This window comes from Anas acuta, chromosome Z, assembly GCF_963932015.1.
Source record: "Anas acuta chromosome Z, bAnaAcu1.1, whole genome shotgun sequence".
NCBI classification, from domain to species: domain Eukaryota; kingdom Metazoa; phylum Chordata; class Aves; order Anseriformes; family Anatidae; genus Anas; species Anas acuta.
In genome coordinates this window covers 31,104,759-31,122,170 of record NC_089017.1, presented here as the reverse complement: position 1 = coordinate 31,122,170, position 17,412 = coordinate 31,104,759, and the positions used below count along the sequence as shown (strand labels likewise).

Below are 17,412 nucleotides of genomic sequence, written 5' to 3'. Positions count from 1 at the left end.
CGCCCGCCTCGCCTCTCTGAGTGGATCGGGGAACAACTGGAGGCGGGGAGGGAAGGGGAGAAGGATGAAGGGAGGGGGGAGACCGGCCGCAAGATGGCGGCGGCACCCTGGCAGAGGGAGCACCGCCTCCCGGACTACACTTCCCAGCGGGCAGCGCGCCGAGAGCGCGGCCAATCAGAACGCGGCGGGGAGGTGCGGCGCGGCGCGGCGCGGCGCGCGGCGGGAGCGTGGTTTTGGCGGGAGGAGGAAAATGGCGGCCCGGTGGGGGCCGCTGGGGAGGGGGACGGGGACGGGGACGGGGAAAGAGAAGGGGAAGGGGAAGGGGAAGGTGGCGGCGGCGGCGGCCGCTCTGCGCCTGTTGCCGTCGGGAGTTCCAGCCAAGGCCGCGGACTGGAAGCGAAGGCACCTCTGGTTCTGCCTGCTGGCGCTCGGCTTTGACCCGCAGGCTGCGGAGAAGTCCTTGGACAGGGAGCTGCACCTGGGAGTGTGAGCGGGGGCGGCGGGGGACGGGGGGTGGGGGGTGGCCGGGGGGCTTCTGCGGCGCGGGCAGCGCGCCCTGAGGGCTTTGTAAGGCGGTGTTCGGCCCGCGTTAACCCTCAGGGGCCGGTGGAAACGCTGCCCGGGCCCCTGATCCCGGCCGTGCCCCACGCAGTGTGTGTGTGCTCGCCAGGTCCATGTTCGATGCGCCCAACGCGGCTGCCTTCCACGTCGTCGCCCAGTTCCTGTTCAGCAAGCTGGATCCAGTGCGCGCAGCCAAAGTGTTCAGGTGAGCCTGCGGGTTTGTGCCGCCCTGAAGCCAAAGGGTGGGCCCCCAACCCCCAAGCAGTACTTTTTTTTTTCCTAGCTGTGAAATAATCTGTCTCTTCTGTTCATTTCCCTGACCAAACATTGTGTGACTTCTCCCTTTTTTGAATACCTGCCTCAATCTTCGATGTTGTGAGAACCCTATCTTAATGTATTCTCACAACAGCCGAACTATCTTATCATACATTTTAAAGAAATGGCTGGAGGAGAACCACTGTTAAGAAAATTTTAAGTTCTGAGGCTGCTTTTCCACTTGCTGAGTTAAAAAGAAATGCAGAAAAATTTGTCTCTGAAGTAGTCTGTAATTAACTTTTAAGTTAACTTTTTAAGCAAGAAGACCTTCTAGCTATTTAACAGACTTGTAGCTATGCTTCTCATAGTCAGTATTACCATATTCTCTGAGTTCTTCAGGAGACATCACTAAGAAAACTTTCTCTTAGTTTAGATGTTGTAGTGGTTAATTATGTAACTGAGTATTTGGGTATGTTTTGAAGTTGCTTTTTTTTTTTCCCTCTCTTCTCTCCTCTGCACTTTTTGCATGGAAAAGGGATTGTTTGTTACCAGAACAAATAACCAGAGATACTGAATTTAGGAAGCAATGTTGTTCATGGCTAAAAGATATCGCAGTAAGTACTACGAGAGTTGGAATTGATATGTTGCTGGTTTCTGTGACGTCATTCTTTTGTTTTGAGAACATATTTGAGTTTTAAATAAAGTTGCTTTACTAGACAAATAGGTTTCATCTTACACCTTTTTTTACAGAGCTGATGATAGACTTCTTAAAAAAAAATTGGTGGAGCATAGGTAACAAAGTCTTAATCGTGGATCAGAAAACTGTTCTGTATTGCTTTTGGATTATGATATTTTGTTACACAGAAGTCACAGAATTGTAGAGTATCCTGGTTTGGAAGGGCCCCACCAGTGTCATCTAAGTCAGTGTGAGATTTCTTCCGTCATTGAGAATAATTGCTTCGATGTGGGAGATAATTGCTTAAATTAAATGAGAGAGTATTTATTATTGTGAAAGTTGTTTCAGATACATGAAAAACTTTTAATGTTAATCTTTCTTTCTGGGGAAAAGAGAATAAAGTTTAAGGTAGGCTTTCTAAATGGAAAAAGACAAAATGGCTTGATTACTATGCCTTTTCATGCTCCATTTGTTTTAATAAAGATCTGATTTCTAGATCTCTAAGCTACCAGAGCACTTTTTTTTTTGACAAGGTGAAAGCCAACCATACAAAATCTTTGAGCAAGATAAAAGTGTGACAAAATACACTGATTAATGACCTCAGTAGAAAATATGAAAGGTAAAGGATTACGTTTAGGAGTGAGGAGAGCAGAAGTTTTTAATATTTATCTAACACTGATTTCAGTCATTGCCTCAGAACTGTTTTTTATGTACGGAACTAGGGGTGATGGTAGAATGTTCAAAAAGTGTCAGTCTCTTTCTTGGGCTAGAAAGAGCGTCAATGATAGTGGCAAGGTAAATTAGCTTTGCATTGGACTTTCTAACAAGTAGGCTGCATGAAACACTCAGCAAAATGTTTAATGGCTGTTGTTTAGGTTTTATTCCTTAGTCTAATTTTGTGTTTAAATCTTTTTCACTTGTTCAAGAATGAAAGCAAAAACTATCTTCCTCCAATTGTGACTTCTTCATTTCTTTCTCCTGCTGGTTCTAAATTTATTCACCTAATGTATCGGTTTGCAAGATATGTAATGATTAAGAACCTGAAAAAGAACTCTGCAGGTAAGCTATAACAGAATAATAATATTATTTCACTTGTCTGGTTTGATGGTGAATCTGTGAAGTGCTCTAACATATGCCAAGAGCTTTAAGTTATGTCAGTGTTGGTTGCTCAGTTCAAAGTTTTTAACAGGGTTGCTGTGCACTAGCATAAAGCTATTGCTGGTAGAACAATGCGGATTGTTTTGCTTGCTGTTGTTTTACAGGTCTTGTTCCTAAGTGTGTCTATGTAATGTGGAGGTGGGTTTTCTGTGCAGGCACGCAGTGGTTCAGTTGAAAAGTATTCTTTTCAGCCTATGCTCTTTTTCACAACATGAGGAATTCTGAAAGATCAGGACTGTCTGTTCTAGGCTTTTAATGTTGTTTTGGTGACATAAAGAATGGGGTAAGTGGGTGAGAGTGAAGGAGTGAGAATGTATGCAACAGAAAGAACTGGCAAAAAAAAGATAGTATACTGAATACTTTAGTCCAGGTAAAATGGGCAACCTTGTTTGTGATTCTCTTAATTAAAACTAGGTAGAACAGGAAGTTGTCTATTTGCTAAAAGTGAATGATATACCTCAATTACTAACTTTCACTTAGGCAGCGATACATCTTCTACTGAAGCTGTAAACTTAATTCCTGAGGATATGCGCAAGGCAAAAGCAAGATGTAATGTGGCACGTAATAAGCTCCTGCGAATCTTGCAAAAGAAGGATGTTATTATTCGAGAATATAACAAAAAATCACAGTAAGTAATATATTTAAAGAAATCGAGTATTTTCTTAAAACTTGACTTTTTTTGCATGTGTTTTTAAAAGGATTTGAGCAGAATGCATCTGATTTTCTTTGTGAGTTTTGCTGAATGTTGTATTTTTCTCCCCCTTTGCCTCCTTTAATTAACTGTTTTACAGTTTGGAATAAATCAGTTTTTTAGTTAGGAGGTGCTATGGAAGATAGGATTACCTGGGCACTAAAAACGATCCAGGCATTTTGCATAGATGGCACTATGATTTCTTAATGTTTTAAGGATCATATTGTAGAATAAAACTGTCTCAGTATGAAATATTTGGTCTTTGCTTTATCAGTATGGGACACGTTTTATTTGTATAGCCCTTAATTATTTCACCTAATTTATGCTTTTTCTTTATTATTCTTGTTTATGAAAATCACTTCCAGTTTGGGAAACTAGAATAACTGGAACTCTGTGCAGTTACATAGTTACTTATCATTGGAATTTACAGAACTTGGGTAGGATACTTCACCTGACGGGGTACTGTAGCGGGCAGTTGCAAGCTATTTAGAAAAGAGCAGAAAAGGAGGAGGGGATGCAGTGTAGGTAAAAGAGCAGTTTCACTGCACGGAACTTAGCTGTGTAAAATGGGATCAGTCTGTTTCATGACTTTGGATCAAAAATCAGAGGCATTGCCACTAAGGCATGTGATGTGTATCTGCTACACACCCCTCAATCAGGGAAAGCTGATGAAAAGTTGATCAGGGAAAGTTTGTTTCTTTAAGCAAATCAAACACATTTCAGGCTTTCACGTCCTAATTCTTACTAGTGACTTCAACATACCCTGATATTTGCTGGAAAAGCAATGCAGTGATGTGTGAGCAATCTCGGCAACATTTTGACTGCACTGAAGATTACTTGGTAATGCAGTTAGTGGGTGTGCTGAATAGGAATGATGCTGAGTATTGTAGTAAGTAGTAACTTCATTAATGTATTTGCGTCTAATAAAAGCCATGCCATTGCAATAGAATATGTTACAGCTAAATTTACAAATACCTTAGTGGCTTTTCAGGCTGTACAGTGTTATTTTCTCTACAGTGTCATGGTAAGGAACTTGTGTATCCATGTTTGCGTTGTTCTAAAACTGATCCGGTATGCAGGTTTGGAAAGAATACGTGTAATCACATAGTGATTGTAAGAAATTCTGAGAGTAGCAGAGAAAAACTAAATTAAAAAAAATCTGATGACTGTTGATTTTTGTTCCTTAGGCTTTTAATTAAAGAAATAAAACAGACAAAATCTGAATATGCATACCATCAGCAACAGTTGTTGAAGTAAGTACTTTTCCTTGGTACTAAGCTAGCATATATAAAATGAATTTCTTAGTTCTAAAGAATGTTATGAACCATAATTTTATTGTAGTCCGCTTAACTTTTGTCTTGCATGTGCACATAGGATGAGGCTCAATGGCAAAAACAAAAATGATAAAACAGAGAGAATTCAAAAGGTGAGTATCCTTAATCTGTGGCAGTTTACTGTATTTCTAACATTTTTACAACACTTGCTCTCAGATACTGATATTGCTGATTGTCTGCCTGTGATAATGCTAGCCCTTTCATCTGCTCCTACCCTGTTTCGATATTATGTCATTATAGTATTTCAGCAAAAATGTTAATGTAGTATTTTTGTCCTTCTTGCCTATTAAGGTCCGCAGTATGTGGACATTTGTAATGGACACTCTTACATCTCTGAAAAAGGAAATTGAAATCGTAGACTCTGTAATTGAAGGGCGTGTTGATCTGTACACTTTAACTGGAACTAATGTCAATGTTCCACAGCTGTTGGCTGACAGAGTGGAAAGTGAAATCCATGAAGTAAGTGATTTTTGTCCTTTTGTCCTAAAAAAAAGTATGTAAAAGTTTGTTGTGATTATGCTGCTGTTCTGTATTGGTGGTGCTTAAATTATGAACTTTTAAGTAACTGCATTGTTATATCTGCCTGATGACCACTTGAATTAAAATTGGTCAGACATTATAAAACTTGACATTTGAACTATCATTCCTAATGGATTTCATTTCTAATGTGCAGTATATGTGCTGTTTAGGCCTGCACCATCTTTTGAGGCAGTGTTTAAAAAGAATACCCCATTAGTTGAAGCATTCTTAGTTTGTAATGCTTTTTAGCTTGTCTTCAAGCAGATGATGCTAATCAGGAAAACCACTCTGAAGCTTAAATCTAGCAAACAGGAATGAATTCAAACTGCAAACTGGAACATTGTGTGTTTGCTCTGAATATAGAAGACAACTTTCTGATATTGATGTGTTGTGATTATTCACGTATACATTTTCTCTTTTGGAATATTTCAAGGTGTGTACAGGAAATTTATATGAAGGTGAAAATCTGAATTTTTTAACAGTCATTCAGTTATTAAATGGAGCCCTGAGGATCTTAAGAGATGAACGTTGTCAATTTGAATCAAAACATTTCCCGGACATCAAGAATACGAGTGAATTCCAAAATAAAATACTATTGAACTTGAAAGCAGTGAGGTAACTGTCTGGAATTTTTGTCTTGATCTTTAGTTTGAAGATTATGTCTTCCTATCTTAAAACCTTTTCTAAAATTATTGTTTATAGTGAGAATGTTAGTTGTATTTTTTTCCCCCCTCTGCCTATGACAAATTCACCTTTGTCTTGATTGTCCAATCTTTCTGTAATTCTTCACTAGGTAGCTTCATTCTCTTGCCCTTACTTCATGGATATTTTAGGGTTTGTTCTTGGAGATCTGGTTTGTTAGATGATCTGCTTTTTCCTATTACATAATTAGTTCTGAGATTTTAAAACTTGATCTGAAACTGGCTTAGGGAAAGCTTAAGCTTGTATTTCAGGGTTTGTATGTATTTTGCATGGTTTTTCTAATTCTACTGTAAAGAAGCACAAGGACAATCTAGCAGCTGATTTTTAGATTGTGAATTTTATTTATTTTTTGTTCAAGAGCAAATGCATGAATAAGTTCCTGCATATCAAAGGTTTTGCAGCATGAGGGGAACATGTGATATGCTCCATTTCTTAAGCAGAATTTTCATCTCCAACAACAAATGTTCATTTTACATGCTCATGTTATAGGCAAAAAATAGAAGAGCAGCATTGTAAGTCATTGAGAGAATTGATTTCTGGAAAACAGAAGGAGCTGGAAATGAAGTGGAAAAGCCATCTTGACCAGTGTCCTTATTCTTTAAAGAGAGGTCAGGATCCAGTAAGTAGTGTTCAGTTTATCTGATTCTGGGAAAGAAAAAGAGTGAAGATGGGAAGGGATATACATCCAAGTTGGTGTGTTTTATTGCAACAGAATGCTGTATAGCTCTGTTAAGCTTTGTATATAAGGTTAGTGGATTAGATAGTACAGAGTAGCAGAAATTGCTTTATGAATTAGTTTTTCTTCTTTGCAAAGAAGATGCACTTAACTTAAAGACAGCTGGTGTCTTCAATTGAGATGGGGAGTGGAACTACTTTGTCAGGACAGTAGATCAGCATAAATAAGGGTTAATACTGTTTTTTTTTTATTTTGTTTTTTTCCCTCTTCTCTTAAAATAGAGCTTTCAAGTGCTGCAGAGTTGTGATTTTCCCCTTTAAGGTGCTCTATGACCAACAATTTCATTCAGACACTCCTATTTCTACAGAGATTCAAGATTATACCCTTGCCTAGGCACACAGCAGAGACAGCAAAAGTTTCATGATGGGTCTGGGTGCTGCTTTGAAGAAAAGCTATTGTAAATAACTATGTGTTAATTGCTGATGTTACACACTTTTACTCAGCTTGCTTGTATTTTTTTTTTCTTTTGATAGGATCTTGATTTATTAGAAGCTGTGTCATGCTTTGTTCATCCTGCAGAAGAAGCTTATAACGATACAGTCTCATTTCAACTTGAAATACCGCTTTTAGGTATGTGGACTAGAGGAGCTTCTTTTCGCTCTTCCCCCCACAATTGTTAGAAGTTCCTTTGAGTCTGGAAGACTTCCTACTTTTGTTTGCAAGTCTCTTTGACAGTCTTTGATAACCTGGTCCTGAATGAACACTCGTCACAATTGCCTAACCTTTTTTCATCTTCATTAACATGTGCAGGGGAGCAGATAGAATCCTGTCTCTGGAACATGCATTCAGGAACAACAAAAATAGGCATGGGCTGTTAGTGGCATTTGTGGCTGCAGGTGGTTCCCATGCAAAAGGATTTAAGATTTGCCTGCACTGGTTATGAATTTGCTTGAAGTGTTAATGAATTCCATCCAGTGAATATTGTACAGAGGTGATCTGAGTCGCTTTTATCACCTGGGAAGCCTGAATGATAGCAAAACAAAAGAAGCAATACTAAAACTTCGACTTACTTTATAGATATTTATGACTCCGTTTGTGAGAAAAATTACCAGAAAGATGAAGAGACCTCGGGAAGTATGATGGATAATTCAACACTACAACCAACAAGATGGTAATGACTTCAATGAGAAATCGATTGGGGGGGGGGGAGGGGGAAAGGCAGTGGAAATCAGAGAAACTTATTTGTAAGCATCAGAGGAATATATTTCATTAGCCCACTCCTTACATGTCAGAACTACCGAATTGGGCAAGATGGTCCTAGAGTAACTGTGGCTTTCTCCATCTGGAGACAGAGGGACCAACTGGCTTCTGCCAGATACAATGTGCGGCAGTGGAGTTGCAAGTTTTTAGCTTCAACTTTTTAACAACATTTATTTAAGTTTCAAGAGACAGAGGGGAAAAAATGGAAAACTGTCTTTCTGAGGCTGAGATGAGATAGCCAGTGCATAGTTGTTATTGCCTGAGGCCAAGAGCACAGATATTCACACATCCCTGGTTTTGTGTGTAAAGAAAAAAACAAAACAACAACAAAAGAAAACTCCAAAGAAAACCAAACAGAAACACCAGACTTGAGCAAAACTATTGTGCTGATGCTTTATGAATGGGGCTTTTCTCACAAGTCTTCTAAAATCACATTGTCACTTCTGTTATTACAGTTCCAACAAAAGAGTAAAACACAAGACTGTAGTACTATATACAGCATTATGAAAGGTTTTGACCTGCCATTTAAGTGCAGGAAAGTTTAATGCCCTTTTGAATAATGATGTTTCAGGATAAAAATCCTACAGATAGTTGCAAGTTGCCTAATAGAAGAGAGAGGGGGTTAGCAAAATAAGCTGTCCTGTACTTAGTCATCAGTAGCTGTGTTTGCATATAAATCTCAAAAGTTGTCCAAGTAGTTGACAGTTAAATCCTGTATTTCTGTCACTGACTTGATACAGCATGTTTTTTTTTTGTTTATTTGTGATTGTAAAGATAGCCACAAGTGAGTTAAAGTTGCCATTTCTTAACTAATTTTGCTATCATTCTTAACTAATGATGGCTGTACATCAGTTTGTGGAGTGTTGCCATTAACACTACAGTCATTCGAACTGGTAAGACTTGAGTATTTGTAGCCAGATGATGTGTATTTAAATATTTATGAGTTTGCTTTCAAACAGATCTGTGGATATCAGAGGGATTTGGAGGAAGAAGATCTAGGGAAAAATACATTATCAGGTCTGCAGAAGACTTTCCAGTTATCTTTGATAGCAGAATGTAGAAGACTTGTTTGCAAAACATATTGCAAAAACCCTTATTTTTCTATGTGGCAATCAAGTAAAAGAATTTTATAATTATAAAGTTTGGGAGGCTGATACACAAGTAGGGCTGAATCTGCTCTAATTGTCACATGTTCTCCCTATAGTAAAGTTGCCTTCTGATGACCGGGACGAATTGAGAGAAATCGTAACGGACAGATACGGGGTGCACAAGTGTATGATGACATTTTACTAAGACTTGCATGCCATTTATTTATTTTTCTAAAATAGTATTTTTCTTTTAGGATCTCTTCAGTATCTTTGGACTTGTCAGAAGCATCTGAAAGCAAAGACATGTTAATTGAAAAGGTTATTCTTCAGTATTGTCCTAAATGTCAAAGAAGTTAAACTTCTATAGTATTTGCTGTTTTGCATTGATTGAAGCCTAGACTTAGCATGTTTTTTTTTTTTTTTTTTAAATCATGTAACTACATTTCTGAATGGATCACAGACAGTGAAAGGTAACTCCCACAAACTTCTGTAAGCACTAGGAAAGGAGAATAAGAAATACGGGCACTTGCTGCTGACTTCTAGCACAACATACCATTTGTCAACGATTCCCTGCCAGCTGAAACAGTTTTTTTATATGAACAATGGTCAGACTGGTTCCTTTAAGCTGTGTGTGAAATTAAGGGGTATAATGGGGCCTACAGGCAACTTGGATGTGCAACTGACCATTATACAATTGTTCACTGCAGTGTGTTAAAGGTAGTTGCAGGTGATGAGATGTGTTCTGTACAATAGTTTATTGTAGCCGCTATATTTGTCCTGCTTCTTTAAAAATACAGTGAGTGTCAAAATGGCTTGTAATGAGAATTTTAGACTTTGCGATATTTTTGTTGACATAACAGAGAAGCTATTGCTCTCAGAATTTGCACAGCATCTCCTTCATGCTAGTTTTCTGACACTTGAATTTAAAACTTCTAATAATTCCTGTGTATTCCTCTAGGACTTCCATACTGAAACTTACAATGGGAAAGAAAAACCCGTCACTCCAAAGATCTCAGAGGAGATGGAGGACCTCATCATTTCAGCTGAGGAGAATACAGTTACCTGCACAAGGTCTGCTGTCCAAAAGGAAGACCTTCTTAAGAAAGCCACAGAGGAACTGGCAGAAGAGGTTAGGAAAAACTGTGATTTATTTATTTATTTTACATAAATGGCCGTTAAGTTCAGAGAACAAATCACCAATGTTATCATAAATATATCTTCTAATCTGTTTATATAAACAGATTTTTTTCTGTTAAGTAGTAACCACCAAATTTTAGGAGTGACCACCCAGTTAACTAAACCTGAAAGCATAGCACTTCAGCAATTATCCTTTTAAGCCATTGTGGTGGTTTTACCTTCCTAGGCAGCTGAACTCCACCACAAGCGCTCTCTCACTCCCCCTCCTCAGAAAAGGAGGGGAAGAAGAAAAGGGAAGAAACAACTCATGGGTTGAGATAAGGATAATTTAATTAAAAATAATTATTAAGGAAAAAATGTTATTAATTAAATAATATAACTAAAGGGAAAAAAGGGAAAGGGCAAAAGGGAGGAAAAAAAAACTACAGGCAAAGGCTGTGTGGAAGTGTGGAGGAAATAAATTGCTGTCTCCTTCCCACCAACAAGCAATGCTTGACCATGTCCTTGAAGCAGGGCCTTAATACGTGTAGCACACGTGTAAAAACAGACGTTTTTACGAGAGCCCACCTGTCCCCTCTTCTTTCTTTTTCCACCTTTATTTATTTATTTATTTTATTTATTTTTTTTGCTTTGTTATTGTCTCGTCTTCCATAAGAAATACATGTAAGCATACAAATAATCTTTCATCCCACACTTCCCTATCAAGGTTCAGCTGTTGTAGAGTAGGACACCTATGGCAGTATATCTGGAGTCAAAATGGACAACACCATTAAATTAAAGCAAATCTATTTATTTATTTATTTTTATTGCTGAGTGTGTCATCATATGGTATCATATCACTTTGGTTGGTTTAGGTCAGTTGCCTTGGTGATGTTCCTTCCTCACCTTTTGCTGAACTCCATCCTGCTGGCTCTTGTTGGGGTTAGAGGCAGTCCTGATGCTGTGCCAGCACTACTCAGCAGCAGACACAGCACTGGTGTGATACCACTGCTGTTCTAGCTACAGTTGTAGAGCACAGTATTGTATGGACTGCTGCAGGGAAAGTTAACTCCATCCCAGCTGGATCCAGTACAGCTATTGAGAAGTGAATAATGCTTTCAGTAGAATCATGGCATTTTTACCACCTTTCATATTTTAAATCTACAAATGACTGCATATATTTAGAATTTAGCAGTCCTTTTTGTTTATGAAATTCTATGAGCTAAATATTTAACAAGCTTGGGGTTTCTAGGCAAGGATTTAACCTTTTTGTTTTAGATATTTTAGTTAAGATTTAAATATTATGCCTTATTTAAATAAGGCATTCCTTTAGAAAACTTATTACATTTACCATAGCTTGATTTGGAAAGTAAATTGCATCTTTCACTGAAAGGGCACAGTTTGCTGTCATCTGCTAAAATGTCATGTTGTTGGAAATGTAGCTCTCATCTTCATTCTTGTACTATTCTTGACCAGTGTCTCAAATATCTGCTGAGCACACTTTCTTATTTTTAAGATGGATTCATAGATGACCAGGGAGCTTCAGATCAAGTTCTAATTTCACTCCTGCATCTTAATTTTATGTTTGTAGGTCGCTGTGCTCATTTTTAAACCCATACAGTAAATTGCAGACAAGTCAAGAGGTTCCAGATTGTTCAGAATATTTGGAGAATGGAATTTGCTTGGGTCCATAGGCTGGCAGAAACAAAGAAGTTACAATTTTATTTTCTCAGATTTTGCTCTTTTCTAACATCCTACAGGTTGCAAAAACTGTGACATCTGAGTCACCTCAGAGTGGTGGAGGAAAAGGAATAACATTAGAAGATCTCATTAGCTCACAAGCTTTTAACCCATTTTTGACAAGGCAACAAATTCCCCGAACTCCTGAAAATCTGCGTAAGTCTAAACCCTGCTTTTATAATACTCTGTCACTGATTGGAAATGTGATTAGTTCATTGAATTGTAGATACCACACAAGAAGAAAAGAATAATTCACTTAGTGAAGCTGCATGTTATCCTAACTGGCTCCTCTTTGTGTAACAGTGTACTATGACTAATGAACACACTAAATTTGCTTTAATGTGCATGTTCCCTGTATGTGGAGTCCGCTTTCTGTTGGGGGGCAAATGGCTGGGAAAACTAGCATTAAGCAGTATAAAGCAGTTATTACATCCTCTTTTCTGGATTGCTTATATTACTAAAGTGACAGAAGAGAAATATACTGATGAGGAGTATGAAAGAACTTAAATTTTACCTGTGTTTGTTTCATTTAGTTACTGAAATCAGAAGCTCATGGAGAAAAGCTATTGAGACTGACGATTCACCAGACGTAGAGCTGGCCCCAGCTGAAGTCATGACAGAAGAATCTCCAATGGATGCTAGTACTACTGTGCAGAATGAAACAGATACTACTTTAGTCAGGTCTACCTCTGCATCTCCTGTATTTGACTTTGATTCTACTTTGACAGAATTTAAAGCTCAGAACCAGATGAGGAAAAGTAATATCAGTGGATGTCCAGTTTGGGAAACATCTGGAGTACAAGAGAATGAAGGCGATAAAGAACAGGAATTAGAGCGCACTGTTTTGAGCAGAATTTCTGTAGACAAGACAGAAGAACCTGCTTCTCTAGATGTAGAAAACAGCATAAATACTCCAGATACTTTTTCAGAACGCAATAGTAGAATAAATACTGTACCCTCAAACCGACTTTGGGATTCCCTAGTGGATAGAATTCTGCAGTGGGATGCACCTTCAGTGTTGATGTCTGACAGCTGTGAAGTAACTGAGGCAGGAATACTTCATGAGACTCTTCCAAAAGAATTTGATAGCATAGATCCTAATAAGTCTACAAGCTCGGAGTCTGATTGTGATGTATTGAACAGCAAGGATGTACCAGGTAGTACAAAAATTAAAGGCTGTGTTGAAGAATTAAATATAGATCGACTGTCTCTGGTCAGCAGATACGAAATGCTGAAGGAAAATGCATCTGGAAATAGAGAGAAACTGCATCAGACACATGCTGGAGATGAATCTGTAAGTTACATATCAGACCTAAATCTTAGACCAGAAAAAGAAAGAGATGACTTATGCAGCACTAGGGATCTATTCACTTTGGATGAAGAGTTTACCAAGGCACCATCACCATTATCTTTTCCCAAAGGAAATAATTCCCTGTCACCTTTGCTGATGTTCACTCAAGATCTGGAGGAAATGGCATCAAAGATACACAAAATCTCATCAGACTTAGTACGTAAACTGAAGGGTAAGTGTCCATGTATTTGTGCTAAAGTAACAAGGTGTTGTCCATTTTGACTCCAGATACACTGCCATAGGTGTCCTACTCTGAACAGCTGAACCTTGATAGGGAAGTGTGGGATGAAAGATTATTTGTATGCTTACATGTATTCCTTATGGAAGATGAGACAATAACAAAGCAAGCAGGCTTCCTTTCTCTAGTTTTACCAGCATCTTGCAAGTAGGAGAGAAGTTACTGTTTGGCTTTCTAAGGAAATCTACAGCCGAATTTGAAGTTAAATTTAGAGAATTCATGAAGTTGATATGAAATAATGTTTACTCTGAGCAAATGTGGCTATCTAGAAATGCACTGTAGGTAACTGGAACTTTTTTGGTTCACAGTCTATAATACTGGTATACTTTTTATTAGGAAGTAACCCCATCCCTGGAAGTGTTCAAGGCTAGGCTAGATGGGGCTTTGAGCAACCTGGTCTAGTGGGAGGTGTCCGTGTTTATGGCGGAGGGGGTGGAATCAGGTGATCTTTAAAGACTCTTCCAACTCAAACCATTCTGTGATTCTCTACTGCATTCCAGCCTGTCCCCTGTGCTTCCAGTGTAGTGTCCTCTTTGTTTGACCATTGTTGCAGTGCTTTACTAAATCGAAGGTTAACTTTCATATACATAAATGAAGATGAGCCAGTAATAGCTATACAGAAGGTTGTTTCAGCAAAAGCTGTGTTTTTAGTGGCATGCTAGGAGTTCAGCAGAACAGGTTAATCTGAAGGATGAGTGAGATTTGTGTTTTTCTATGGATTGCCAGTTTAAATTATCAAACAAAGTTTGTGATGCTTTTTCAAGTAGTGCTTGAGAAGGAAAGCTTACTGTATGCATGACTCATTTGTAAATTTACTTGTAAGGTTATTTGTAAGGTTAGATTGCATAGTTCTGCTTTACAGTAACCTCACCTGGAGTAAGAGAAATAAAATTCTGCTGCTGTGAGTCTGCTGGTTACAGCTCTGAAAAATAACTTTGGCTTTCTAAGGTGCGTAGTCTTTTACCCCAGTGCTGTAGTACAGAACTTAACACTTAATTAGTGTTGTTTTAGTGTATTATTTTGTGAAAAGAGCAGGTGAGGCTGTGACGGAAGTTGATTGTGAGAATGACTGTGCCTTTTTTTAATTTTCTTTATCAAAGGGTACAATAGAAGATATTTTGGACTAGGCTACTGCCAGTATAGGAGGCAACTTGAGCAAGGCTTCCAAGCATTCTCTTGAAATGGAACATGAATGCTTGTGCTATCTATTTTCCTCTTAATTCTGCTGTACAGGTGCAATGAAGTAACTTAGCTTTTGCTTAAATTTGTGGCTATACGGGTAGCAGATAATTTTATCAGACCAGAAACAACTAACAAAATTAGAAATAACATTTCATATGTTTTCTTTTAATATATGCCAGATATTTCTGGAACAGTATTTCTGCCAGTTAATTGAATATCACATGATGTTAACTAATGTTTTTTATTCTAGGTGAAGAGCAGTTGAATGAGAAGCTGCACACACAGGAATCATCTTCAGGACAGAATTTGTAGAGGATAGGCATAACCATAGTATTATAATTATGTTGCACTTGTGATTGTAGTATCTTCTCCAAACACTACCCAGATGAGAAGTTGTGGTCCTTTTATTTCTTGCTAAGCCTATATTCCAAACCGCTTGTTCAAGCATCAGTTGCCTTCCTCCAATTCCATGTAATCCACTTCTGTATTCTGTGAACAGTCTATCAGCTATGTACAAAATGATATATTTTGTAAACACAGTTTTAAAAATAGCAGATGGTATGGGCATGACATAATTGTAGAAAATAGTAAAACAAAAACTGAAGTGAGAAGTAATGAAATTTTCACTTATTATTAAATTCTGCTTTATTTTCCAAAATATGTATTTTTTGCTCTCTCTTCATATGATTCTCCTCTCCTTTTGAAACGTCTAGTCAAGTATTGCCATCAGTTTTCCCAGTTGATAAGAGGAACTTGACTCCACTTTATTAACACAAACAAAAAATTATTTTTGAATAGTAGATGCTCTTTAATAAATTTATGTAAGTATGTATATTATAATGTATAAATGCATGTTTATGACTGTGATGTAGTTAACTGACAATATATAAAATAGGGGGAAAAATTGTTAAAGTTCAAATTCTGCCATGTAAACTACGTACTGTAGGAGTACTGATCCCTAACCTTATAGTTTACAGTATTTTGAAGAATCTCAACCTATATGTGACATTTTCCTTTTAAAGCAGAATTTGACAGGTTTAATAAAAAGAGATATATGTGGCCAGTTGTGGAAGTTACAAAGTGGCTGCTGACAGCAAACTCGTTAAAGCTACTTTGTTCTTGTACCAAAGCACTAGCAGCAGAACAGCTAAGGCGGGAATACTTCATAATACTCCATTTCCGTGTTGGTCATGGTCAAACAAAGGGAGAACTGGAAGCTCAGACAGTATCTGTGGGCTGTCTGGAATACACAGAGCTGTGTTCCTTGCAGAACTATGCTCTACAGCCTGGTGCTGGTGACTTCACAAAGGCTTCCCAGGTGACTGTCCCAAGGAGTAGTGCCCTGATCAGGAGGGCCTTGAAAGCAGGGCCCACAGAGCTCTGGTCAGGACGCCACCAGGCCAGGAAAGGAGCTGGTGAGCTGGGATGTGCTCTGTCAGTACAGTCTGTACCATCGTCATGTGCTCTCATGATGCTTCTGGAGGTTCCCAGATTCTTTTCTGATATCACTGTCTCCAGGGACTGCTGCTGCTAAAGAGATTTTTCCACTATAGAGCATTACCTGGTCTGTAACCGTTTTTCTTAGCAAACATGCCTCCCATGTCTCCTGTGCCTTTACATGAGGTTGCATCCTTGAAGAAATGCGTTTGTCAGCTGTGCTCCTGCGGGTATGTAAAAGAGGCTGGGGGAAGGAGTTTGGCGTAGTAGTTCCTTGGCTAGCAAGCTGCATTGCTCCTTAGGGCTGCAGATGTTTTTGACTGCTATAAGTTGCATATGGAAAATTAGAAATAAAGGTATTTTAGAGCAGTTTTAAAACACTAATGACTTTTTTCCACATAGTGCCTATTGAATGGTATGGTTCTTGGTTTTGTCATAAGAGTAGACATGTCAGAGAGACTTCCCATTTTGGCTTATGTAAGCAGATTGCCTCTCTAGGAGAGCTTTAAACTTTGTCCACAAACCTGCTTTTGAGTAGGTGTTACTGTCTTTGATACAAAGTGATACTTACTCTGTAAACATTGAAATTCTGGGAAAGACACAGGGTGAGAGTTTACAAATAGAAGAGACAACTGAAAATAGCAGGATGCATTAGTAGTTTTGTTAAGTGTAATTCTTGTGAGTGTACGCAAGCTCTTTTCTTGAAAGTAGTAATGAACTTTACGCCTTCTGGCATACGATCTATTCTCCCATACTTGCAGGTTAAAAGTAAAATTATGATTAGGTAGAAAAAAATATCTTTGACTGTTGCCTTAGTTTGCTTTAAAATTGTTAAATTATGAAGACACGAAAAAGCGAAAGATGCCCACACAGAGTTCACATCAGCCTGGTATGCATTATTGTTCATTATGAGTACAGCTGGGGAACTCTGTTGAGTTGGCATAAAGCAGAAATGCAGAGGGTTATGGTATACATGTATTTCTGTTCCTGTTCTGGGTATATCAATAGTTCTAGGTCATGTACCATATCTGGTGGTGCTTTTCTGTGTCACGAACAGTGGTTTCTGATACATTCACATGTAGGCAGAGACATCCCCATGAAGTGGATCTAATCCATATCATATATGTTTGTTCTGGCTGCTTTGATGTCTCTTCCAGCTGCAAGCATTTTAGTAGTAAGCAATTATGAAAACTAGGCAGGCAAAGCTGCAAGAAGTTGTTTATATTTAGTGGAAAGCAACACAGGAGCCAAGGACACAATTACATCATTTGAGTTTGTGTGTGGACATCTTTAATTGGTTAAATAGCTTATTTACATAGTATCCTTAATAAATAAATAAATAAATAAAAACTAATTAAAGGTGTTAAAGTGTGAAAGATAGATGTTTTAAATCCAAATAGGACTGGTGTTGTCTATGCTGTAGCTCCT

General features: G+C 38.4%; 1 protein-coding gene and 1 non-coding gene across 2 annotated transcripts; both read left to right on the top strand.

Moving 5' to 3' along the window:
• Positions 1-235: 235 nt before the first annotated feature.
• On the top strand, positions 236-16,762 carry HAUS6 (HAUS augmin like complex subunit 6). Its single transcript, XM_068665888.1, has 17 exons — positions 236-486; positions 671-766; positions 1,352-1,430; positions 2,419-2,551; positions 3,131-3,278; positions 4,529-4,594; positions 4,716-4,767; positions 4,967-5,134; positions 5,628-5,809; positions 6,386-6,515; positions 7,106-7,202; positions 7,650-7,743; positions 9,175-9,238; positions 9,879-10,049; positions 11,797-11,932; positions 12,310-13,299; positions 14,798-16,762. Exons 1-17 carry the CDS (start codon positions 251-253, stop codon positions 14,857-14,859), a joined length of 2,904 nt encoding a protein of 967 aa, XP_068521989.1. The 5' UTR covers positions 236-250; the 3' UTR covers positions 14,860-16,762.
• LOC137848709 (small Cajal body-specific RNA 8) lies at positions 8,976-9,105 on the top strand. The gene has a single exon (XR_011091484.1). It is a non-coding gene; the product is annotated as a small Cajal body-specific RNA 8 (non-coding RNA).
• Positions 16,763-17,412: the final 650 nt, after the last annotated feature.

Excerpts from the sequence above, each read along its gene's own strand:
- HAUS6 (XM_068665888.1), top strand. The coding sequence starts at position 251 with ATGGCGGCCCGGTGGGGGCCGCTGGGGAGGGGGACGGGGACGGGGACG. Across the intron at positions 487-670 it reads AGGGAGCTGCACCTGGGAGT|GTCCATGTTCGATGCGCCCA; the intron begins GTGAGCGGGGGC and ends TGTGCTCGCCAG. Across the intron at positions 6,516-7,105 it reads TAAAGAGAGGTCAGGATCCA|GATCTTGATTTATTAGAAGC; the intron begins GTAAGTAGTGTT and ends TTCTTTTGATAG.